This window comes from Mustela putorius, unplaced genomic scaffold, assembly GCF_011764305.1.
Source record: "Mustela putorius furo isolate JIRA1106 unplaced genomic scaffold, ASM1176430v1.1 tig00003845_pilon_pilon_pilon, whole genome shotgun sequence".
Classification (NCBI taxonomy): Eukaryota; Metazoa; Chordata; class Mammalia; order Carnivora; family Mustelidae; genus Mustela; species Mustela putorius.
Genome location: NW_025421998.1, coordinates 89,192,759 through 89,218,521, shown reverse-complemented (window position 1 = coordinate 89,218,521; position 25,763 = coordinate 89,192,759). Strand labels below are relative to the sequence as shown.

Sequence of the window (25,763 nt, the reverse complement as noted above, 5' to 3'; positions counted from 1 at the left end):
TTCTCTCACTAATACTTGGAATTGCTAGATTTATTGATTGTAGCTATTTTCGTGGTTGTGTAGTGATGTTTCTGTGTAGTTTTGATGTGCTTTTCCGTGATGACCAGTAGTGTTAGACACATGAAGTGCTTATTGGCTGTTTGTGTAAATCGTATCATCTTTTATTATTGATTTGTAGGAGGTTTTTAAAATATATTTTGGATATGAATATTTTGTCAGATATATATTTTGTGAATGTTTTCTTGCAGTATGTAACTTTTCCTTTCATTAATGGTGTTTAATGTGTAGAAGGTTTTAATCTTGATGAAGTCCATTTTATTAATTTTTAATTTTGTACTTATTTTCTTTTATATGCTGAGAAATCTTTTCCCTTGGCCAAAGTCATGAAGATATTCTCCTAAGTATTCTGAAAGCTTTATATATTTTCTCATTTATTTTTTTAAATTGAATTATTTGTCCTTTTTTTTTCCCCCAGGGTTCTTCATGTATTTGAGGTATGAGTCTTTGTCAGCGGAATATAATTTGGCACTCAGATTTAACTCTGATTGATCTGAATTAATTATGTATATTAGGTAGATTCACTTTTTTTCGACATAGGTGCTCTGTGTCCTTACCTCTCTTTCTTCATTGAATTTTATTGGTGTCTATCCAAAAATTAAGTACCACAAATGCCAGCACTGTTTTAATTACTATAATTTTATAGTAAGCTTTGAAATTTGATTGTGTAAGTTCTCCAGGTTTGTTTTTCAAGAATGCTTTTGTATTCTGAGTCCTTTACATTTCCATAAAAATTTTAGAATCACCTTGCTTATTTCAAGTTAAAAAGCCCATTTGGATTTGGATTTGGATTGCATTGAATGTATACGTTAATTTGAGGGTAACTGATATCTTAAAAATACCAAGTTTTTCAATTCATAAACATTGTGTATCTCTCCATTTATCTTTTTGATTTCTCTCTGCAAAAATCTGTGATTTAATGTAAATGCACCTCACATCCTCTTATTAAGTTTATTTCTAGGTATTTGGTATTTTATTTGATGCTATTACTAATGGTATTGTGGCTTTACTTTCTGTCTCCATTGTATATTACTAATACTTAGAAATACAGTGGTTTTTTCACATGTTGCTTCTGTATGCATTGATCTTGCTAAATTTATCTAGTTCTAATAGATTCCCACCCTTTGGAATTTCTGTGTATGAAGTTGTGTCATATGCAAATAAGGACTCATTTTAATTCTTTTCCGATTTTTTTTAAAAAAGATTTTATTTATTTATTTGACAGAAATCACAGGTAGGCAGAAAGGCAGGCAGAGAAGGGTGGGGGGAAGCAGGCTCCTGCTGAGCAGAGAGCCCGATGTGGGACTTGATCTTAGGAACCTGAGATCAAGACCTGAGCTGAAGACAGAGGCTTTAACCTACTGAGAAACCTAGGCACCCCTCTTTTCTGATCTTTATATCTTTATTTTTCTTGTGTTATACTGCACTGACTAGGATGTCTAGTAAAGTGTTGAATAGGTAAGTTGAAAGCAGATAGTTTTGACTTGTTTTTGATTTCAGGGGAGGTGTTTAGTAGTTCGCCAGTAGGTATGATATTAGCTGTGGGCTTTTTATAGACTCTTTATCTATAAAGAGTCTATAAAGTCATAAAGATTGGGGAAGATTCCTTTTGTTTCTAATTTGCTGGGAGTTTTTATTATAAATAGATGTTAAATTTTGTCAGATGCTTTTTCCACGTTTTTTGAGATGATCAGGATTCTTTTTTATTCTGTTAATGTAGTGGATTCCACTGACTTTTTTTAAGTTGTTAAATCAACTTTGCATTCCTGATATAATCACAGTCATGATATTATTTCTTTTAATATAATTGCTGTATTTTGTTAGTTTTTAAAGGATTTTTATGTCTATGAAGGTTTAGTAATTTTCATACAATATTTTTGTCAGGTTATGCCAACAATGTAGCTGCCTTATAAAATGCCTTGGGAAATGTTTCATTTTCCCATGTTCTCTGAGTTTGTCAAAGTTTGGTTGGTCTGATTTATTTATTTATTTATTTATTGGAGATTTTATTTATTTATTTGACAGACAGAGATCACAAGTAGGCAGAGAGGCAGGCAGAGAGAGAGAAGAGGAAGCAGGCTTCCCGCTGATCAGAGAGCCCGATGTGGGACTCGATCCCAGGACCCTGGGATCATGACCTGAGCTGAAGGCAGAGGACCCACTGAGCCACCCAGGCACCCCTATTTATTTTTTTAAATATCTGGAAAATTCACCCATGAAGCCTCTGGAAAGGTTTTAAAAAAATAAATTACATTAACATCTAGAGGACAATCAAGATTTTCTGTACTTGGGTTAGTTTTAAAAACTTGTGTCTTTTGGAATACCTGGGTGGCTTAGTCAGTTACACGTCTGCCTTCCGCCCAGGTCGTGATCCCAGAGCTCTGGGATTGAGTCCTGCATCAGGCTCTTTGCTCAGCAGGGAGCTCATGTGCTCCTTCTCTCTCTCTCTCTCTCTGTCTCTGAGATAGATAAATAAATAAAATCTTTAAAATAAGTAAATAAATAAATCTTTAAAGAAATAATAAAAACTTGTGGTTTTGTGGAATCTGGGGATTTCCTTTTAGTTGTTAAATGTATTGGCATAAAGTTGCTTCTCATGTTCTCTTTTATGCTTTTTACTATTTATGATATCTATAATTACCCTTTTTATTATGACACTGGTAATTTGTGTTTGTTTTATACATTGTCTGTTTTGAACACTCTTTACGTATACATATATTGCCTGACTTAAAAATGTTGTCTAACATTCTGGAATAATGTTGATATAATGATAACATTCTATATTATTCCTGATTTTAGTGGAAATCCCATTAATGTCTCATCATTAGAATGTATTGGAGTATGTATCCATTATTGTTGTAAGATAAGTTTCTCTTCCTAGTTTATTAAGTGATTTTTTATAAGGACAAGATAATTGGATTTTATTAAATGATTTTTTAGCATTCTTGAGATGGACAGTTTTTTCTTTTGATCTTTTGAAGTGATAATTTCCTATTATAATGTCCTTGCACTTCTGGAAAAACTCTACTTAGTTTAATATTGTTGATGTGATTTTGCTGATATTTAGGATTTTTGTATTTGTTTTCATGGGAATGATCTATAGGTTTCCTATCTCAAATTTTGCTATTAAGTTTATGATGTTTTGTGTTTTCCCCCCTCTTTGCCTCCCTATTTTTCTCTCTCATCCTTCTGTATAATTATTAAGCACCTACAAAGTACAAAGCACCTTATACTTATCCTTGTTCCTTACTGTAAGGTTAATTTATTTATTAAATAGTCTTTGGGAGACATAGTCTTATAAATCTAATTTTGCTAGTTAAGTGTATCTTTTCACCTAATAGGTTGTAGTCTGGGTTGTTAACTCAGAAACACTTGAGGCTAGCTAGTTCTTCTGTGGTTCTTTGTTTGATGTAGATTGCTGCTTGGTTAATGTATTCTTATACATGCTTGTTGCTTTAACACAGGATTCTCTCATTTAAAAAATTCCTGTTTTGTGCATTAAAGCTTCTAGAAGCATTGGAGTTGTTACAGTTTACCATAATTTGCCTAGTTCCAGGAAATTGGTGAAATGGTAACTGCTGAAGTTATAGCTACTGTCAAAGTTTAGACACTTTTACATGTGTAAGTATACTAACATTGTTTACATGTATCTATCACATGCTGTTATACATGTATATTGTCAGTACCAGAGGTCTGATTCTTTAACTTTCCTCCCATTAATAGATACACTGTAGTTCTTATAATAACTAATGGTTGCATACTTCATATAAAAAGACTATAGCTATATTGCAAAAAATCCCATACTCTGGGGTGGGGAGGGGGATTATAACTAGATAGTAAAGATATTTAGTAAATATAACTTTATTTAGTAATATTTAGTAAAGATATTTAGTATTTAGTAAATAACAAATATTAGATATTAAGTATTTAGTATTCAGTAAAGATAACTTTACTAAATGGTGACCTAATTTTAATGTTGTTTTGTTTTATTTTAAAGATTTTATTTATTTGTCAGAGAGAAAGTAAGTGAGTGCACAAGCAAGAGGAGTGGCAGGCAGAGAGAGAAGCAGGCTCAGCAAGGAGCCCAATGTGGGACTCGATCCCAGGACCTTGGGAACATGACCTGAGCCCAAGATAGGCACTTAACTGACTGAGCCTCCCACATGTCCCTTAATTTTAATTTTTTTATTTTAGTTATTTGCACTTTTATTCCCCCTTCTCCTTTAATCTCTCACCACCATTTTTCATATAAGCTGTTTTCTCTTCAATTAAAACCCAGCTGCTTCTCTTGTGATACCAGTCATTAGTTTACCTTTAGCTGTTTTCCTTTCTTCTTAAAACTTAACTTAGACTCTATTATTTTATCCCTCTCCATGTCTTTACTTTTTTTGCTTTTGCATTTTTCAGTACTCATATTTTACTTTCATTATTCCTTTTTGCATCTTCATCTGAATTTCTTCCTTCTATGAAATACAAAACTGCACCCAATTCTGAACTTGTAGGTAATTTTCTCACTCTTGTATTTTGTATACAAAGACTTTGATTATTTTGAACTTACTGAGGCTCCCAACATTGGAGACATTTTCTAAACATTTTGTAAGTATTGATTAACATCATTCAGGACAGTTTTACTTAATGTTTCAATGTGTTAATCAGAATGGTCTTGGATTTAATGTAGCTGTGTATGATAGGTAAATATTTCATGTCAGTGTTTCTCAGGTACTGTATTTGTTTTCTGAATTTTATCTAATTGGGAAGCAAGGCTTTATCTACAGATTATTTTGGAGTCTGATAAAGTAAATGCTTGGAGTGGTGAGAAACTGTTACGCTTAATATAATACTAAAAAAGATTGCCTCAGAAAGAAGGTTAAGAGAAATAGATTTGAAAGATTTGTCCAAGACTTAGGCTTATGCTCGGATTTTGAGGTTTCCCTGTAGGTTTGGATCAGGGGTCCCTGCTGCTTGTTTTCCTAAGGCCCAAGGGAGTGGTTTTTACATTTTCAAGTGTTTGAAAAAATAATCAAAAGAGTAATATTTTGTGATATGGGAAAATTAAGTGAAATTAAAATTTCAGTGCCCATAAATAAGTTTTATGGGAATGCAGCCACACTCTTTTTTTTTTTTTTTTAATTTTTATTTACTCATTTGACACGGAGAGAGAGAGAGCGCACAAGCAGGCTGAGTAGCAGGCAGAGGGAGAGGGAGAAGCAGGCTCTCTCCTGAGTAAGGAGCCTGACATGGGGCTCGGTCCTAGGACCCTGGGATCGTGACCCGAGCCAAAGGCAGTTGCTTAACCAACTGAGCCACCCAGGCGCCCCTACACTCAATTCTTTATGTGTTGTCTGCAGCTGTCTTTGTACTTGAGCAACAGTTGAGTGAATGTAGATCTGTATGGCTCATGAAGAATAAAATAGTATTCAGCCCTTCACAGAAAGTATTTGGAACCTCTTCTCTTTTAGTGAGTGTTAGATTTTTTTTTTAAATGGGGCTTTTAGGTTCTTTCTTTCTTTTTTCTTTTTTTAAGATTTTAAAGATTGATTGATTGATTTCTAGAGATGAGGGAGTGGGACAGAGGGAGAAGGGAGAGAATCTCAAACAGATTCCTTGCTGAGTGGGGAGCCCCACTTGGGCTGACTCTCACAACCCTGAGATTATGACCTGAGCCAAAATAACAGTCGGATGCTTAACCAGCTGAGCCACACAGGCGCCCCTGGGGCTTTTAATTTCTAAAACGGCAGTGGTATGGATGAGTTAGTATATTTTTTATTCCACCATTAGATAAATCATATCTTCCATTTCCTCAGAATTGTGTTTTTAGTAATTTTTTTTTTAAACTATAGGCTTAAATTCCATGGTACTATTTGAAATGTATAATTACTTAAATAGATCATTTTGGGTACAAGAAATGAATATAATTTTAAAAATATGTATATATATTTTAAAAACTTATTTTAAAAAATATTTTAAGTATATTTTTACTTAGCATTTTTTTTTTTTTTAAGATTTTTATTTATTTGACAGGCAGAGAGGCAGGTGGAGAGAGAGAGGTGGAAGCAGAATCTCCGATGAGCAGAGAGCCCAATCCAGGGCTTGATCCCAGGACCCTGGGATCATGACCTGAGCTGAAGGCAGAGGCTTTAACCCACTGAGCCACGCAGGTGCCCCTAAAAAATATATTCTTTATAAATTGCCTCACTCATTGATCATGAACTTTTACTTTTTAAATGTTTTTAAAGTATGTGTATAGATTATACCTTTATGCAATTTAAAGATTAATAAAACTAGCACATTGGAGTGTGTCCAACCTAGCCAAAAAATTGAAAGGATGAGCTTCCTCATTAGTTATTGTTTGCCGTGAAGAGGAAAGACCAAAGTGGTGGCAAGATGAAAGAATTTGGGATGGATGAATTGGAACTGATCTCTTGGTGGAAAAGGAACATGCAGCATGCGACCTGGGGATCAGAATTTAGGTGTTAGAATAAATGACTGGGTGACATATAAATATGACTAAAGAAGAGGTTCCCCTTAACCGTTCTAATAAACATTTTTGTTTGTCTTTTAATACTGAGAGGATGAGAATGGCTCTTGTACTTCAGTTTAGTGTTTTTGCTGGACTGATGTTTTTCTTACCTGTTTCTCCTGGTATGCTATAAACTGATTTACAGACACATCTCTAAAAGGACTAATATATGTTCAGAGTGACCAGGAGGGTTTTGAATTTTTGATGCTTTGATTCATTTTTTTCAAACAGTTCTTTGGGTCAGTCCTTAAAGACTTTAAAATGGGCATACCCTTCTACCAGGTGCTGTCCCCCCCAAATAGATCTGGGGATTTTTTGTGGGGTGTTTTTGTTTTGTTTTGTTTTTCTGAATGGAAAATGTACTGGTATAGGCAACTCCTTTTGTTGACAATCTGTGTGAGTATGGTAGAGAACTAATTAGCACACTAATTAGTCTCTGCTTTGATTTTATGCAGATTTGATTTTATCTTATTAATAACACTTTCATCAGGCTTAGCCTTTAATTTTTTTTTTAACTCCTAGCTTTCTTCTGAGAGAACATTAAGCTAATAGGAAGCATGTTGATTCTGATTCTCTAATTATACATTTAAAAGTTCTTCATCTCATCACTTTGTGTCTTTCTGTCAGATACACTTAATTTTTAATTTAAAATAGTTTTTCCCTTTATAAATGTAAATGTTTAGAGAGGAAACCAAACATAGTTACCCTGCTATTTTGGCATTTTCACTTTCAGTCATTCTATGTAACCCCCTGCTCCTTGTGGGAACCTATAATTTGTTATACATTTGCCTGTGGCACAGTGTTGAACACAATAGATGTTATCTTCGCACTTAAAGGATTCAAACTTTAATACTTTGAAGTTATTTAAAAAAATTAATGTATTATTATATAAGAAATGCATTAATAGTCTGTTTATAAGACTTATACACAAGGCTTGTTTCCAATCCATCCCATTTCTTTCATTGTTTCTATAGATGTAGTTACTATTACCAGCTTGTATATAATTTTTTCTATGATTTTGTAATGTAAAAAAGTTGTACAGTACCTGCAGTTTAAATTTTTGCATTCAGTATGTTTGTATGTGTAGATCTGCTTTAGTCTTTTGAATTGTTGAATAGTGTTTTTATTGGTTTACTGTAATTTTGTCATATGGTATTGATGGACATTTAGGTTTCCCATTTTTTGCTATTATGAAAAAGTGCTGGAAGTGTTTGTGTATGCCTTAGTATATGTGCAGGTCTTTCTGTGTGGAAGATAAAGGGAGGTGGGATTAGTAGATGATAGAGAATGAGTGGTTACCCTTGAAATTTTACTGTTCATATTCCTCTTAAAGTTGGAGCTTACTGGAGCTTATCTCACACCACTCTTCTCCTAACTGACATGTTGTTATTGCTTAATATTTTATTTTATCCTTGTTAAATCCAACAGATGATACTATTCTGTATAGAAGTACATGATTTAATATGCATATATTTTTACTATATTTTCTCACCATCCCTTCTTTAATATCTGACTGGCCTTGTGAGATCATTTTCCTTCTTCCTGAAGAACATCTTCACAATTTCCTTTAGTGGAGGTCTCTTACTGGTAAAATGTTTCTATTTTCATTTATTTGTTTTAATTTTTAATGTAGTCTCCTTATATTATCAGTTTAGTGCTTTATCATGGAAATTTGTAAGCATATATGAAAGTTGACCGTAGTGTAATGAAACCCAGTTACTTCTGTTGTACAGTTTCTGCACTTACATTTTACTGTTCTACTTTCATCTCTTCGCCATTCTGTTTCTTCTTTCCTGCTGAAATACTGTATCATGAAGTCTGTAAATACTTCAGAGTAGATCTCCCGTAAAAGAGCTTTAAAAAAAATAAACGTAATACTACTACTATACTTAACTCACAGTACTTCCTTAATATCCTCTAGTATCGAGTCCATATGATTATCTCAAAAAATGTTTTTATGATTTTACTCTCATTCTTGAGGGTTATTCTCCTCAGGAGCACAGTTGTAGGTTGCTAATAATTTTCTTTCAATATCTATGTATGTCTCTTCTAACTTTAGTTGTTGCTGTTGAGAAGTCAGCTCTAATTCTAATTATCATTGCATTGGGTGAGAGGTCCTTTTTAAAAGTCTGCTTTTAAGATTTTTGTTGCTGTTGGTGTTCTGCAGTTTTGCTGTCTGGTAGCTGGTTGTCCATTTGTTGATCCTACTTAGGTATATTGTGCTCTCTGGATCTGTGGATTATTTTTAACCATTGTGGAATCTGCAGCTGTTTTCTTTTAAGACTGAAAAAATTGGGGCGCCTGGGTGGCTCAGTGGGTTAAAGCCTCTGCCTTCAGCTCGGGTCATGATCCTAGGGTCCTGGGATCAAGCCTGGAATCGGGCTCTCTGCTCAGCGGGGAGCCTGCTTCCTCCTCTCTCTCTCTCTCTCTCCTCTCTGCCTACTTGTGATCTCTGTCTGTCAAATAAATAAATAAAAATCTTAAAAAAAAAAAAGACAAAAAATTGAGGAATATAGAGAAATATATAAAACATGTACAGTTTAATTCTAAAGCAAACATCTTTATAACCTGGGTCAAAAATAGAGTATTCCAAGTAGCCTCAGAGTTACCCACCCTTTCCCCATTCCAGATACATCTCTTCCCATTCATAACGATCTCCCTTCCATTCAGAGGCACTTATACTCTGACTTTTATTACCTTATGTGCATCCCTAAAATATATTTTCTTTTGTTTGTTGAAATGTATATGACCATTCGTCTTGCTTCCTTTGCTCAACATTATGTTTGTGAGATTCATCTGTCTTGTGTAGCTATAGTTCTTTTCTTTTCTTTTTTTTTTTTTTTAAGATGTTATTTATTTGAGCAAGAAAGAGAGCAGCAGTAGAGAAGTAGCAGAAGCAGGCTCCCCACTGAACAGGAAACACGATGTGGGGCTTGATCCCAGGATCCCGAGCTGATCACCTGAGCTAAAGGCAGGTGCTTAACTGACTGAGCCACCCAGATGCCCCACTGTAGCTCATTTCCATATGGCCATTATTTCTTCAAGTATATTTTTTTCTTATCCTTCTCTCTTCCTTTTGTACCCGGTATGAGTATGCTGATGCACTTAATGGTGTTTTACTTTTCTCTGAGGGTCTGTTCTGTTTTCTTTTTTCTTTTCCCTTGCTATTCCTTGGATTGCATAATCTTTAATCTTTATTAATCTGTCTTTGATTTTGCCATCTTATTCTTCTGCCAATTGAAATGCACTGTTCAGCCCCTCTAATGACTATTTAATTTCAGTTATTGTACTTTTGAACTCCAGAATTTCATGGTTTATTTTTAATAATACTTATCTCTCTTTTGACACTCTGTTTGATATGATGTCATCATACAGTCCTTTACTACTTTTTTTTTTATTTTTATTTTTTAAGATTTTATTTATTTGATAGAGAGAAATCACAAGTAGACAGAGGGGCAGGCAGAGAGAGAGAGGGAAGCAGGCTCCCTGCTGAGCAGAGAGCCCGATGCGGGACTCAATCCCAGGAGCCTGAGATCATGACCTGAGCCGAAGGCAGCAGCTTAACCCACTGAGCCACCCAGGCGCCCAGTCCTTTACTACTTTAATTATGGTTTTCTTTAGTTCTTTGAATATATGTAAATGACTCTTTGAAGTCTTTGTTAAATCTGACTTCTGGTGGCTCACACAGGCAGTTTCTGTGGTTGCTTTTCTCCTTCTGTATGGGTTAAACTTTCCTATTTCTTTCTTTTTTTTTTTTTTTTTTTTTTTTTTTTTTTTTTTTTTTTTTTAAGATTTTATTTATTTATTTGACAGACAGAGATCACAAGTAGACAGAGAGGCAGGCAGAGAGAGAGAGGGAAGCAGGCTTCCTGCTGAGCAGAGAGCCCGATGCGGGCCTCGATCCCAGGACCCTGAGATCATGACCTGAGCCGAAGGCAGCGGCTTAACCCACTGAGCCACCCAGGCGCCCTCCTATTTCTTTCTATGGCTTGTAATTTCTGGTTGGAAACTGGACATCTGATACAATATCATAGCAGCTCTTGATAATGGTCTCCCGTGCCCTTCTCAGGGCTTCTGATTGTTACTTGCTTATTTGTTTAGTTACTGAGTGGATTATTTTAGTGACTTCTCTTTCTCTCTTGGCATGTTAAGCATCTGGTGTTGTTCTTAGGGGGTGCAGATTTGGATATGCCCACATTCACCCAGGAATTTTTCACAGGGCTCCCTTTCACTGCCTCTTTTCTTGACTACACCCAGATGTTAAGCTCCATTAATTGCCGTCTGCTTGCTCCATTGTTTTCAACAATGCCTTAGGACATGAATTGTTTCCCAGCTTGATCCAAAAAATTGGAGCTCACTAGAAGGGATAGTTCTTGGGTCAGAGCTTGAAATTTGTTCTGACCCCAGGAGGGTTCAGCCCAGCTGGTTTACAGGTTAGCCGGTATCTGAATCTCCTCCTGTTTGCCCTTCACTACAATGCCCTAGGTTTTGAGATGGCCCTTAGGCTTGAACTTCACACTCTGTTGTAGACAAAGTCAGCATTGGAACAATGTTGGATTGAACAGTCTTCTTGGAAGAAATTCAAGGGTTATTGGTTTTAAGGCCTGCTTCATTTTTCTGGCAAAATCTTTGGCTCTGGAATTGTGTAGTAGAGACAGTGATGTGCTCTTCTCTCTGTGTGTCATCCCCAGTTTAGGAACTGAGCACTTCTCGGAAGCGTATATGGTGGCAGTCTCAGGTCACCTAGTCTTGCCTGTCTTGGTGTGGGACTTCTGCTTTCCAAAGTAGCTGGGTGAAGGACAGTCTGGGTCCTAGTATTTTCAGCCTGCAGCCTACAGCAGCAACATAGGACCTCTATCCTGGGAATAGCAGTTAAGTGGAAGAGAGAGAGATGCCCTTACCTGCACTTACTTGGAACTTAGCTTTAGCATCAGGTAGCTTTGAGCAGAATGAGAAACGCTGATGTCCTGCCCCTCCTGGGAGATTGCTCTTGAACTGGTAGCTGTGGCGAGAGGGCACTCTTTGTTCTTGGCTACACCAAGGCTGAAGTTTCAGCCTTCCTTAGCCGGAAGGAGGAAGGAAAGAGAGGAAGTAAGTAGATTTTGGTTCAGATACTACATAATCTTGCTGTTTTTCCCGAGTTTCAGATTTTCTTGAGAAAATGTTTCTTCATTTGCCTCATAACTTAGGGTCATTTTTGCTTATTGGGGTCAATAATGTATCCCAAAGACATAGACTAGAATTTGAAACACAAGAAGAGCTGAATAACTATTTATTGAATCACTCAGTAAATTAAGATAAAAAAGAACTGTTGGAATGCAGAAAGTACATTGGTCAGCTATCAAACTTTTCTAATAAAGTGAGAACCTTTTTGAGGAGAAGGAATTAGTGTTATGATGTACTGGATACAGTTAGAACAACGAGTTAGCTTTCTTGATAAGAGAGCCTAAATGTGCTTTTTTACCTTTTGTTTTTTAAACTCCCCCTTTAAAAGATACTCATTGTTAAGTTCTGCCCACTTTAAGTAGTGGTAGAAGTCTACACCCAAGTGGTTTAAGTTAAATCTTTCTTACTTGAATCATTTTCAATGTGTATGGAAACTTTTTTTTACAGGACAGAAACTTGTAGCAAATCCTTTTTTTCCCTTTAAATTGATACTACACATAAGTGATCAGTTTTTAAGTACATTTTAATTTTCATATTGTTAGATTTTTAGAAATATATTTGTATGCAAAGATTGCATTTTCTTATTGCTTTGATTTAAATGATTTGTCATCTTGTCTCTCTTTGATTTCTTCAGCTGATAAATTGGTGGTAATTTTAATAAGAACTCTCCCAAAATCAATGATCATATTCCTCTACCTGCAAATGAGTGCATCCAAATTAGCAAATTACTTTTTTTTAGTATTGAATATTGCATCATAAGTAAATTAAAAACAAACAACCTTGCTTTTTCAGCGAGATGTTCAGAGAAGTCTGTTATTATGTCTAATATGTGTTTGCTGCATATGGACTTCAAAAGACTAGCATTTTTGTTCATTGTCTCTTCTAATAGGTGCTTACACATTTATGGATGAATAAATAGATACTTCTCTTCCATTTCCTTCACTTCCCTTCCCTTTCCCATCCATCCTTCCTTCCATCCATCCATCCCTTCTTTGTTGATGTCCTTCTTCTTTACAAATAGTTTCATGATACCAGCTGTTCTGAGGTTTTTGGATATGCTAATAAATAAGACAGTGTCTTCCCTCCTAAGAGTTCATTTCTACTGGAAAAAGATTCTGTTCATCTTCTCCTACCCTTATCTACCTCTTCTTCCCTAGCAAATGCTTAGGGGACATGTTACAGAGTGTTTGAGATGACTTGGGTACTGATTTTGATTTATATCTTCTGCAAGTAAAATAATTTACTAAATGAGGAGCGCATTGGTGGAGAGGTTGAAAGCAGTCCCATGTAATTGATTCTTTTATGTATAATGAATCTTAACCTTTATGAAGGAGACTTTAAATTCTTAGGTAGGTATTTTTCTAAAACATAAATAAGCTTTCCTCCTGTTCTAAAGGTAAAACAGACAATCTTGAGTTCCGTAGTATATGTATATTCATGATATATGTATACTGGTACTTTGGTACTGAATTTAAAATGGTGATATCTGGGCACCTGGGTGGCTCAGTGGGTTAAGCCTCTGCCTTCCGATTGGGTCATGGTCTCGGGGTCCTGGGATCCGCCCACGTTGGGCTCTCTGCTCAGCGGGGAGCCTGTTTCCTCCTCTCTCTCTGCCTGCCTCTCTGCCTTCTTGTGATCTCTCTCTCTGTCAAATAAATAAATAAAATCTTAAAAAAATAAATAAAATGGTGAAGTATTGTTGTTGATATTTAGGCAATCAGCTTACCTTGCCTTTTAAAAAAAAATTTTTTTTTTTTTTTTAATTTGACAGAGAGATCACAAGTAGGTCGAGAGGCAGGCAGAGGGAGAGGGAGAACAGGCTCCCTGCTGAGCAGAAAGCCGGATGCAGGACTCAATCCCAGGACCCCTGAGATCATGACCTGAGTGGAAAGCAGAGGCTTTAACCCACTGAGCCACCCAGGCACCCCTTACCTTGCTTTTTTATTTAGCAAATTGTCCATAGCTAGTGTTCAGTCTCTTTTTGCTTTTGTGTAGTTTATTATATAAGTAACATGCTTTGTGCAATAGGTGCCTAATATAGAAACGGTGGATAACTTAGTGTTGTTTCCTATTTTTGAAGAGAGTTGTCAGTCATAAATGATATATAACAAATAATGTGTTCCCATTTTTTATTATTATTCATTCATCAACTAAGTGAGTACTTGCTGTTTGCCACAGGCCATGTTGTAGCTGCTTGGTGTACACTATCATAAAGGTTATATACCAGGTAATTCCTCTGCTCTCCTACTAAAATTTCCACTCTAGTGAGACTGGACTGGTTGTTAAATAAGAATTTTATAGTTCTAAACAGTGATTAAGTAAGCTGTAAGTGGTGTGGAATTATACTTAAAGATTTTAAAAAATGTTAGTTTATAGTTCTGTGTATATATATCTCGTATATTTTTTATGGACATTTAAGATGCTATTCTGGATGCTTTTCAAAGCCTGTGTGTGTGTGTGTGTGTGTGTGTGTGTGTATTTCATATCTATAAACAGCTCTCTATTACGTGTTGTTACAGTGTATTTTGGTTATGTAGTATATCCAGGAGTATAATTTGCAGTGCAGTGGAGTTACATCATATGCACATTTACCTTATGACAAAATCAGCCATGAGATTGGCAAAAATTAAAGGATTAATGACTAAGGAACCAAATACTTAAAAAGTTTTCTCAAAAGTGCTGTTTATACCCCATTTAACTGTGTCTAGTGTATATTTTTCTTTTATTGATTTTTTTAAATAAAATGTATCCTAAACTTTGTCATTTTAAGTATTTTGAAGTGTACAAGTTCAGTGGCATTAAGAACATTCACAATGTTGTCTAACTACTACCACTTTCTGTTTCTAAAACCTTTTTTATCATCCCAACCAGAAACTCTGTATTTATTAAGCAGTAACTCCCCATTCTCCCTCTCCCCAACCCCCTGGTAACCTCTATTCTTCTTTCTGTGTCAGTGAATTTGCCTATTCTAGATACCTCATGTCAGTGGGGTCATATAATACTTGTCTTTTTGTGACTGGCTTATTTCACTTAGTGCAGTGTTTTCGAGGTTCATCCACATTGTGGCGTGTATCAGAATTTTACTCTTTTTATGGCCAGATATTGTCTATATGTACACTACATTTTCCATTCATCTGTTGATGGACACTTGGGTTCTTTCCATCTTCAGCTGTTGTGAATAATACTGCTGTGAGCATTGCTGTACAAGTATCTCTTCAAGTCCCTGCTTTCAGTTTTTGGGGTATATATCCAGAAGTGGATCATCATGCTAATTCTGTATTTAACTTTTTTTTTTTTTTTTTTTTTTTTTTTTTTTTAAAGATTTTATTTATTTATTTGACAGAGAGAGATCACAAGTAGGCAGAGAGACAGGCAGAGAGAGAGAGGAGGAGGAAGCGGGCTTCCTGCTGAGCAGAGAGCCCGATGCGGGACTCGATCCCAGGACCCTGAGATCATGACCTGAGCCGAAGGCAGCGGCTTAACCCACTGAGCCACCCAGGCGCCCCTAATATATATATTTTTTTAAATCCTGAACTCAAAACCATGCTCAAAAATCACTCACAAAGTGCTACATACGTGGTTTTGCGCTTAGGACACTGCTGAAAACATTTGTATAAAAATTTACTGTAAAATGTGAAGTACTGCAGCCACTGTGGAGAACAGTTTGGTGGTTCCTCAAAAAGTTAAATACAGGGGCGCCTGGGTGGCTCAGTGGGTTAAGCCGCTGCCTTCGGCTCAGGTCATGATCTCAGAGTGCTGGGATCGAGTCCCGCATCGGGCTCTCTGCTCAGCGGAGAGCCTGCTTCCCTCTCTCTCTCTCTGCCTGCCTCTCCATCTACTTGTGATTTCTCTCTGTCAAATAAATAAATAAAATCTTAAAAAAATATATATATATATTTTTTATTTATTTATTTGACAGACAGAGATCACAAGCAGGCAGAGAGGCAGGGGGATGCAGGCTTCCTGCTGAGCAGAGAGCCTGATGTGGGGGCTCGATCCCAGGACCCTGAGATCATGACCTGAGCGGAAGGCAGAGGCTTTAACCCACTGAGCCACCCAGGCACCCCGAGTATAGGATTTTAATTTTGTGTACTTCACTACTCTTTGGTGTTCTAGGAGCATTATATTTGTGTCGGAATTTATACTATGTTGTGGTATTAGTTGCAGTTGATATACAGAATAAGAACTTAGGTAATGAGGTAGAGATTTTCTGTATTATTGACTCTTTTGAGAAAATAATACCATTTTCACTTTTTGGAAACATGGCATTTCATACACAAAGATATGCAGCTGCAACTTCAGTGATGATTATTTCTGTCTTATCATGCTGGAAAGGGGATGAGTTCTGAAGCTGGTGGTCTTACTTTTGATTTGTGTGTTTTAACCCTTAAGAGTTTCCCGTGTGGCCTCACTTTCACCTTTTATAAAGGATATAATGTGTTCTTACCAAGTTACTGTGAGGATTAGATAGTATATGTGAAAATGAACTCTTTTTCAAAATTAATTAGTGAATCAAAAACTAATCACTTCTGCCCTAAGAACCCCCCCACACCTCCTCCAGGAAGTCATTGACTTTACTTTCCTTTTTCATTTAAAAACATCTTTTCTTTTTGTGTCTTATACCTTTATAAATCTTATTGTTTTAACTCATTTTGTTTTATTTTTATTTTAATATACTGCAAATATAAATATATAATTTATATAATATATAATTTTAATATAAATACTAATATTTATGAAATAAAATTATTCTTCCTTAAATGAAAATTTGGGCTAAGGTAATTGGAGAAGAGAGAGTTTATTTCAAAGCTTATTTTAAAGCTTGATTTAGTGGTGTTATATAAAGGAAATTCCTCTATATTTGAATTTTCATTTAATTTTGCATGTCTTAGCATTTCCAGATAAATAAATTGAGTCCTAGAGCTTTTGATTGTCTTTTCCAAGATTATGTAGCTATTTAGTGGAGGCATGAGGCAGAAATCAGCTCTTTTACCTTGTATTCCAGTGTTCTACCACATTAGACTTCCCTCCTACATTTTACCAGTTCTATGATTTCCTTTGGCAACAGGTTTGCATGGCATCTCTCCATGGTACTAGAAATGTACAGAGTGCACTTGCACTTCTATTAACCACCTTAAGGGATTTCTTGCTCTTGTTCCTTTTACTCCCTCTAAACTGGGAAATAACTCTTGCAGACCTTTTAAAAGATTTTCCTAGGGGTGCCTGTGTGGCTCGGTCAATTAAGCATCTGCCTTCGGCTTGGGTCATGATCTCCAGGCCCCATGTTTGGCTCCCTGCTCAGCAGAGAGGCGGCTTCTCCTTTCCCTTCTCCCTCTGCCCCTCTCTCTGCTTGTGGTCTCTGTCTCTCTCAAATAAATAAAATCTTTTAAGAAGTTTTTTTTTTTTTAAACAGGCAATCAAAAAGCAAGACTTCAATATGTCATCTTTTGTTTATGGTAATTTAGTTTTTGGAAAGCTTTTCAATTCGTAAGTCCCAGCTGTTTACCTTCCAGCATCCCATAAATAGCCTCACTAAAACTCAAGCAAGCTATTGTGGAGGTAACATCATGTAATCTAAAGTATGTTGGAAGTGTAGATAGCACCTCTCAATTAGTTTCCTGTTGTTGGAAATTATGTTTGAGTTTGCTTTTTCTGCAGGTATAGTTTGGGATATTCAAGTTGGAGGAGCTATTAGAAATCAGCTCTAATTTTAATATATGAAGAAACTGATAGTAGCAAAATTGAGTCTGCCATTATATATTATGGTATATAATATATATACCATGTCTTTAAAAAGATTTATTTTGAAATAATTATAGAGTCATAGGAAGATATTTTCTTTTTCTTCTAATTATTAAAAGCAGATTTATGGGATGCCTAGGTGGCTCAATTGGTTAAGCGTCTGCCTTTGACTCGGGTCATGATCCCAGGGTACTGGGATTGAGTCCCACATCGGGCTCCTTACTCAGTGGGGTGCCTGCTTCTCTCTCTGCCTTTTTTTCCCACTGTTTGTGCTCTCTTTTTCTCTCTCTGACATAATAAATAAATAAAATCTTAAAAAAAGAAAGATTTAACTTAATTTTTCAAAAGATGAAAATAATTCATAAGGTTTGCTGTTTTAAATACAAAAAGAATATTTTGTAACAAATCAGATAATACAGATTATTCTAAAATAAAATTAATTTCAAAAGTAAAATCTACTTACCTCCATTTTGTCTTTTTTGATAAGGTAACATTTTAGTGTGTAACCTTTTATGTGCTTTATTATCTTAGAGAAACAAATAAAATATATATACATACAGGGTTTAGATATTTATGTGGAAGTAATTGAGTTGGTCTCCAGCTTGATTTATTTATTTAATTCTAAAGATAGATTTATTTATTTATTTATTTATTTGCCCACACTGAGCAGGGAGCCTGATGTGGGACTCAATCCCAGGATCCTGGGATCATGACCTGACTTAAAGGGAGATGCTTAACCGACTGAGCCACTCAGGCATCCTCAGCTTGATTTATTTACTTTTTTAATTTTTAATCTATTTTTAAGATTTTTATTTATTTACTTGAAAGAGAGTGCAAGCGATGGGGTATGAAGAGGGAGGAGCAGAGGGAGGGGGCGTAGCAGACTCTGCAGTGAGTGGGGAGCTTGTTGTGGACCTGGAGATCACAGCCTGAGCCAAAATCAAGAATCAGATGCTTAACCGACTTTAAGTGCCCCAGGTGCCCCTCCAGCTTGCTTTAAAACAAAACCAAAAACAAAAACCTGACAACTATATAATAGACATCTTCTGATTCAAGACATCCAGTTTATGGCTCTATCATTATTTATTTAATGATTTCCCAACTGATGGACAGTGACTTTGCAGTTTTATACGCTAGGAACAGTGCTGCCAAACAGAGTAAAGTACCTGGTGCACAGGTGTGAGTATTTATGTGGGATAGATTCTAAGGTGGTATAAAGGCCTGGTTAACAGCACAGATTCAGGGGCGAAGACTTGCTGGAATGAATCCAGGCTGTACCATTTGAGAGCCAGGCAACTTAAGGCAAGATATTTTTTGTGCTCTCATTTTCTCTGAAAGAGGAATTAGATCAGTAATAATCTTTACTTTCTGGGGAGACTAACTTCTTTGATAGGCTAATGGAGGACAAATGCTTTCTCCCTGTTTACTGACCAAAGAGGTTGATCACCTTTTCATGTGTTGTAATTATTTGTAATTCTGTGAGTTACACATTGTCTTGTGTTCTCATTTTGACTTAATTGCCTTTTTAAAATTGCTTTGTGAGATTTGTTTGTATACTCGACCTTAACTCTTCATTATAGTGAATATATCCTTTACTCTGCTGCTTGCCTTTAGTTTTGTTTTCTTCTTTCCACATTACTGAGTTGACCATATCTTTCTATGCAGATCTGTCATTAAAGTAGGTAGACCAGAATTTTATTATTGCTTATAAACTGGTCTATGCGTACCATATTGATTTGTAAATGTCACTGTTTCTAAATATTAAAACCTCATAAATTCATGGTTCTGTTTCTAGAGTATTTAGGTTCTTTAATAGTTTGTCTATTTTTGTACCCATGTCAAATGTGTATATTATTTATTCTCCTAAAATGTGCTATGATTAAGTACTAGGTTAGTATTAAATATTTTACACATTTTTTTTCAGTATGTTTCCTGATGGTTGAAATGCCATTTTTTTCTCCAGTAGTAAATAGTATACTTTGTTTCTTCTCATGCAGGTCTTTGAAGTTCTACAGTTTAGTTCTCAGTGCTGAACTTCCTTCTCCCTTAAGTTATTATAAACTTTTGCTGCTGTTTAATAAACGTGAAGATGTCTCGCAGTCCTGATGCGAAGGAAGACCCTGTGGAATGTCCTCTTTGCATGGAGCCTTTGGAGATAGATGATATCAACTTTTTCCCTTGCACCTGTGGCTATCAGATTTGCCGATTTTGTTGGCATCGAATTCGCACTGATGAAAATGGGCTTTGTCCTGCGTGTAGAAAGGTAAATACTCTAGAGTAACTTTGTATACGGTTTTTTTGTCCCAAACATACAAGTAAGTAGATTTAAAAGAATCTACAAACCTCAGGTGATTTCATGTGTAGCATTTTTAAGATAATAATGAAGTAGAAAGATATTGTATGACCTTGGTAAAGTCATATAACCTCTCTAGTTGACCTTTAGCTCTCTTATCTGGAGAGATTTGCAGGATCAGTGGTGCTGGATATTTAAGAGAATTACGCCAGTGGAGAGGCAGTGGATTAGATAGGATAGTGTGAATTTGGAAAAACGCATTCAGCTGGGAGGATAATCACTTTAATTTTTTAGTACAAAATAGAATAAAAGTTTTGATATTTATTAAGAGAGGTCATGGGTTAAAATGACAGAAATACTGCTTCAGAAGATAATAGGTACTCATTTGTTGAGTCTTCACAACGACTCTAGGCTGTAATGCTATCCCCAGTGTACATGAAACTAGGGCTTTCAAGTAACTTAACCACAGGCATCAGCTATTGGGTAGTAGGTTTGGGATTCAAACATAAATCTTTTGAGTCTTTTCTAACTCTAAATAGTTCTATGATTTTTAATATTCCTGGGTCCTGCGTAAATAAGCAGGCCCAACAGTTACAATATAGTGAGTGACTCAATAGAGTGAGTAGGATTGCTGCATTTGTATTTTGAAGGACTTTGTGATCCAGAGGTTAATGCAAATATCTTTTTTTTTTTGTCTTTGGTTTTCAGTGTCTCTTGGTATGGTTTAAACTTTTCTGTTGACTCATTTCGAAGAGCTCTTATGTTCATTACTACAGATTTTGAGAAAGCAGGAATGTCTTTTAGATACCTAGAATATTTAAATTTCATCTCTCAATTTCCTCATCAGAGAGATTATATCTTAGAAGGCAATGCATTATCCAGTTGTTGTTTTTTTTAATCTAGTGGGCATGTAATATATATTACATGAATCAAAAAAGGTTAGATCTACTTAAGTGTTGAGTTTGTATATAGTATATGTAGTATATATAACATGTAATAGATATTTATAATGTATATGTATTATCTTTTTATAAGGTTAATGTATATAGTTTTGGTATTAATGTATTTTAGGAATGTGAATGAAAACTAAATGAAAATCTTAATATTAGCTTTGGTCAAAATTTGTAATAAATTTGTGTTAGTGGATTTGGAGCATTCAGTCGTATTTTAAAAATTGGCTCCTGGCCATTCCATAAGAAGACAATTATATTGAACTATTTTGTTGAAAGTCGTAATTCTCATTATAGCCAGAAACTATAAGGCTTGCAAAGTTGTTTTACTTAATAAGTTTATCTCTTTTTTTCCTTTTTGTGTGCTATGAAGAGGAATCAATAAAAAGACCACTTATTAAATAGTCATTAGAGAAAAATCAATTATTTGGGGAAATGGCAAAAAAATTCACTTCACTTTTAGGAGATTACCTAGAATCACCTTAAATTCTTAGGAAGTAGAGAAAAAAAGTAGAAAAATTTTAAGGATAAAGCAAAATAATTTTAGCAGAGCTGGTTATGAATAAAAGTGTGCTTTTCTGGGAAGACAAGCAAGTATGAAGAATCGGAAAGGCAGTAGGCCATTGGGATCAATTTTAGGGAAGAAGCGTTAGCTTAAACATGCTGAGGATAAGGATGCTGAGAGAAGAGTAGTGGTGCTTTTAAGATCCTAAGGAAAATATCAGTGTGGTTGCTTCAGTGTTGCATTGGAACAGGATATGGATCCAGCCTAACTTTTATGCCATGTAGCAGAGACAGATACTCTCTAGCTGAAACACTGGTTATAAATTTGGGTCAGAGCCTTAAGTTGGGTGGAGATACCCTGGAGGAACTAGGACCTCCTATGCTCAGAAGATGAATTATTGTTATACTCTGTCCACCAGTTGGTCCTCTTTGCAGTCACAAAAGAGCATCCTGCAGTAGACAGGAATAGCATTTATAGACTAGTTGACAGAGTTCTTTCATGTAAAAACATGTTAAGAACAAAGAATTAGCAGACATTTCAGGAATACCAGCACCAGTACCAAAAATCAGTAAATAAAAGAACCTAACAGAAGTAAGCAAACAGAAAGAAACATTTAAAAGTGTCATTGGTGCTTCTCAAATGAAAAGAGAGTGGCATATCTATGTTGTAGAAGGAATATATTTTAAAGAGCAGATTAGAGATCTTGCAAATGAGCAGTCTTATGGGTGGGCTGAGGAACAGAATGTATAAAGTTCAAGAATTGTGTTGTGAGGTAATTTCAACATTTGGAGGAGATTTGGTGGTTGAATTAGTAAGAAACATATACAGATCTAATCAGACAGTTAACTCTAGGGGAAACACAAAGTAATCATATTATGCTGCAATGGCTCAGATATGTTTTAGGGGTTGAGGTTTTTTTTTTTCTTCCATACAGATATATTAGAGCATCATTTGTAGAAAAGACTCTTTTTTTTAAGGTTTTATTTATTTATTTTTATTTTTATTTTTTAAAGATTTTATTTATTTATTTGACACAGAGAGAGAGAGATCACAAGTAGGCAGAGAGGCAGGCAGAGAAAGAGCGGGGAAGCAGGCTCCCTGCTGAGCAGAGAGCCTGATATGGGGTTTGATGCCAGGACCCTAAGATCATGATCTGAGCTGAAGGCAGAGGCTTAACCCACTGAGCCACCCAGGTGCCCTGGTTTTATTTATTTATGTGTGAGAGAGAGAGAGAGAATGAGAGAGAGAGAGAGAAAGAGTGCATGAGAGGGGAGAAGGTCAGAGGGAGAAGCCCACTCCCTGCTGAGAGGGAGCCTGTGGGGAGAATCCATCCTAGGACTCCAGAATCATAACCTGCACTGAAGGCACAGGTGTCTCAATCAACTGAGACACCCAGGCGCCCTAGAAAAGAGTCTTTACTATTGAATGGTTTTGAACTCTTTCTTAAAAATCAGTTGCTCATAAATGTGTAAGTTCATTTCTAGAATCCATCCATGTCCATCTGCAGACGATTGTTTCTATCCTTATGCCAATACCACACTGTCTTGATTACTCTAAGTCTTAAATCACTTTAATCTAAGTGATAAATCTTTCAACTTTGTTATTCTTTATAGAATTTATTTTGGGCCTCTTAAGACTTTAGCATTTCCACATAAGCTTTTTAATTAGTTTGTAATTTTGTGCAAAATACCTACTGGGCTTTTGATTGAACTTGTATAAACCAATCAATTTGAAAAAATGACATCTTGAAAATGTTGGCTTATCTAGTTCATAAATAAGGGTTATCTTTCCAGTTTTCTAGGTTTTAAACATTTATAAAGCAATGTTCTGTAGTTTTCAGCATATGGAGTAGTATAGCATGTTTTGTTATATTTATCTGTAACTATTTTATGTTTTCTGAGTTTCAGCATGTGATATTTAAAAAATTCCATTTTCAGTTCATATATAGAATAATTGATTTTGTTAAATAGATTCCTTAGGTTTTTCTACATAAATGATCATGTCTTCTGTGAATAAAGACAATTTTACTTCTTCTTTTCCGACCTTTATGTTTTTAAATGATTTTTCTTGCCTTATTGCACTGGGTAAGCCCTTTAGTAGAACATTGGAATAAAAGTGTTAAGAACAATTATCTTTCTTCCCACTTTAATAGAAAGGCATTGAGTATTTTACAATTAAGTATGTTATTAAGCTGTGAGGTTTTTTGTTTTTGATTTTTTAAAATATTTATTTTATTTGAAAGACAGATTACAAGTAGACATAGAGGCAGGCAGAGAGAGAGAGGAGGAAGCAGGCTCCCTGCTGAGCAGAGAGCCCGATGTGGGGCTCGATCCCAGGACCCTGGGATCATGATCTGAGCCGAAGGCAGAGGCTTTGACCCACTGAGCCACCCAGGTGCCCCTAGCTGTGAGTTTTTTGTAGATTTTTAAAAATCAGGTTGAGGACATTTTCCTTGCTGAGGGTTTGGGTTTTTAATCACAAGTGTGCGTTGCATTTTGTCAAATGCCTTTTCTGTTTCTTTTGAAATGATTATGTGTTTTCTTCTTCATTCTGTTGAAATGGTGATTTAGGTTGATTGATTTTTGAGTCAACCTTCCCTTCCAAGGATAAACCTCATTTGATCATGATATGGTACCCCTTTTCTTTTCAATTTGCTAATGTTTTCAGAAAGATTTTTATTATATATTTGAGGGAGTTTTTGTTTTGCTTTGGCAGCAGATCATGTATTTGTTTAAACAGATAAGCATTATTATTACATCTGTCCAGTAGTTCCAGTAGCTTCAGTGTGTGAGGAATGTTTTTACTTGTTATTGTTGATGTCGTTTTCTTTCTTTATGTGCTTGGTTATATCTGTGCCTGCTTCCTGGCTGTTGTCACTGAATTATTTGTAGGGTTGTCCAGAGCCCAAGGTATATTTGCCCTCCTCTAGAGAAATTTTGATTTGGCTTCTGCTGGACCCTATAAACAGTGCCATTGGGGATTCCTCAAGCATAATAGTCGCAGGTGAGGCCAGTGAGGCCAAGTATTAAGGTCTTAGGTCTCTAGGATGCAAATCTTCCATGAGATTGGTTTCAGCAACTTCTTCAGGATGTTTTTCTTCTTGTTTTTTTTTTTTTTTTAATCTTATTCTGACCTCTCTGTAGTTTGTTCTTATCCTGACACTGAAAGAGCCTTTTGGGGACAGGGCTGGGTTTCAGCTTAACATGGGATTGAGTCCCCCAAAGACTTGTCACCTTGGGCTGACCCTAGGCTTTGAATGCTGACCCTCCCTCCCCATTTGTTGTTACACAGACTTTACACTTATCTCTCTGGATTTTGACTTTTATACAGAAATTGGCTTGGGACTTCCCCACTGCAGATCATTATTGTTTCTAAGATACTGGTTAAAAAACAAACATTATATAGTATTTTTCATTGTTTCTAGGAGAAGGAAAAGTTAAAGCTATGAATGCATTTATTGGAAAACAAAGAACAAAAAATGAATTTCTAGCTTATTTCTAGGTTAAGAAACCAAAAAAGAATAGTAAACATTGTGTCAGTAGAAGCAGGGATTAAGCAGAATTTGCTGAAATAGAAAATAAGTAGTATTTCAATAGAAGTTAGATCCGGTTCTTTGAATAAAATAATATAAACAATATGATATAAACAATAAAATAAACTCTTGGCAAGTTTGATCAGAAAATAAAGAGAAAAGACAAAGATACATTAGAAATGAAATGAAATGGAAGTGGGAGGGACACCTGGGTGGCTCAGTGGGTTAAGCCTCTGCCTTCAGCTCAGCTCATGATCTCAGGGTCCTGGGATCCAGCCCCCAGGCTCTCTGCTCCGTGGGAGGCCTGCTCCACTGCCCCCCCCCCCACCTGCCTCTCTGCCTACTTGTGATCTATCAAATAAATAAATAAAATATTTAAAAAAGAAATGAAAGTGGGACCATAACTACACACATGGAAAAAAATTAAGTGATTACACTAGAGACTGTAAACCATCATAATTAATAGTTTGGCAATTTATCATCAAATTAACACTATTAAAATATTTTATACATTAAAACTGGTTCTTCACAGTTGTCATATTTTGTATTAGTTTGATATATAATACACAATAATATATTTAAAGAAAAATTTCCTGCTTGTACTTTTTCATTTGATGCTGTATTCCTGGAAAATTAAGTTTAATATATGTGTTTCAGTCAAAAAGTAAACCATATGTATTTTTTCATTTCCCAGTTTTAGTCTTCCTCCCTTGCTCATTGCTTTGTATCAGCTTGTTAATTTTCTGTCATTGGGTTTGTAAAGTAGCTATTTATGATGGTATGTGTGTGGTGGAGAAGCTGTCATGGAATGCATGCTTTCCAACTTTTTCTGGAACCTTGAAAAGTTAAGGTTTTTTTTAAAAGGAAAATTAACCATGCTGAATTAAATTCTCCATTCTATAGAGTAGCTTGGCGTTCATTTGGTAGATATTTATTGAGTACCTAAAATATGCACTACTAGCTTTATATTTCATCCTGGAGAAAGACTTAAGGTCATG

General features: G+C 35.6%; 1 protein-coding gene across 6 annotated transcripts in view; it reads left to right on the top strand.

Moving 5' to 3' along the window:
- The window catches only part of CNOT4 (CCR4-NOT transcription complex subunit 4), a 140,120-nt gene that overhangs the window by 41,710 nt on the left and 72,647 nt on the right, over positions 1–25,763 (top strand). For all 6 annotated transcript variants that reach the window (XM_004741704.3, XM_004741703.3, XM_004741706.3 and 3 more), the window contains exon 2: positions 19,483–19,748. In XM_004741704.3, the coding sequence (XP_004741761.1) occupies positions 19,575–19,748 (174 nt within the window). In that variant the 5' untranslated portion in view covers positions 19,483–19,574. The remainder of the gene's footprint in view (positions 1–19,482; positions 19,749–25,763) is intronic.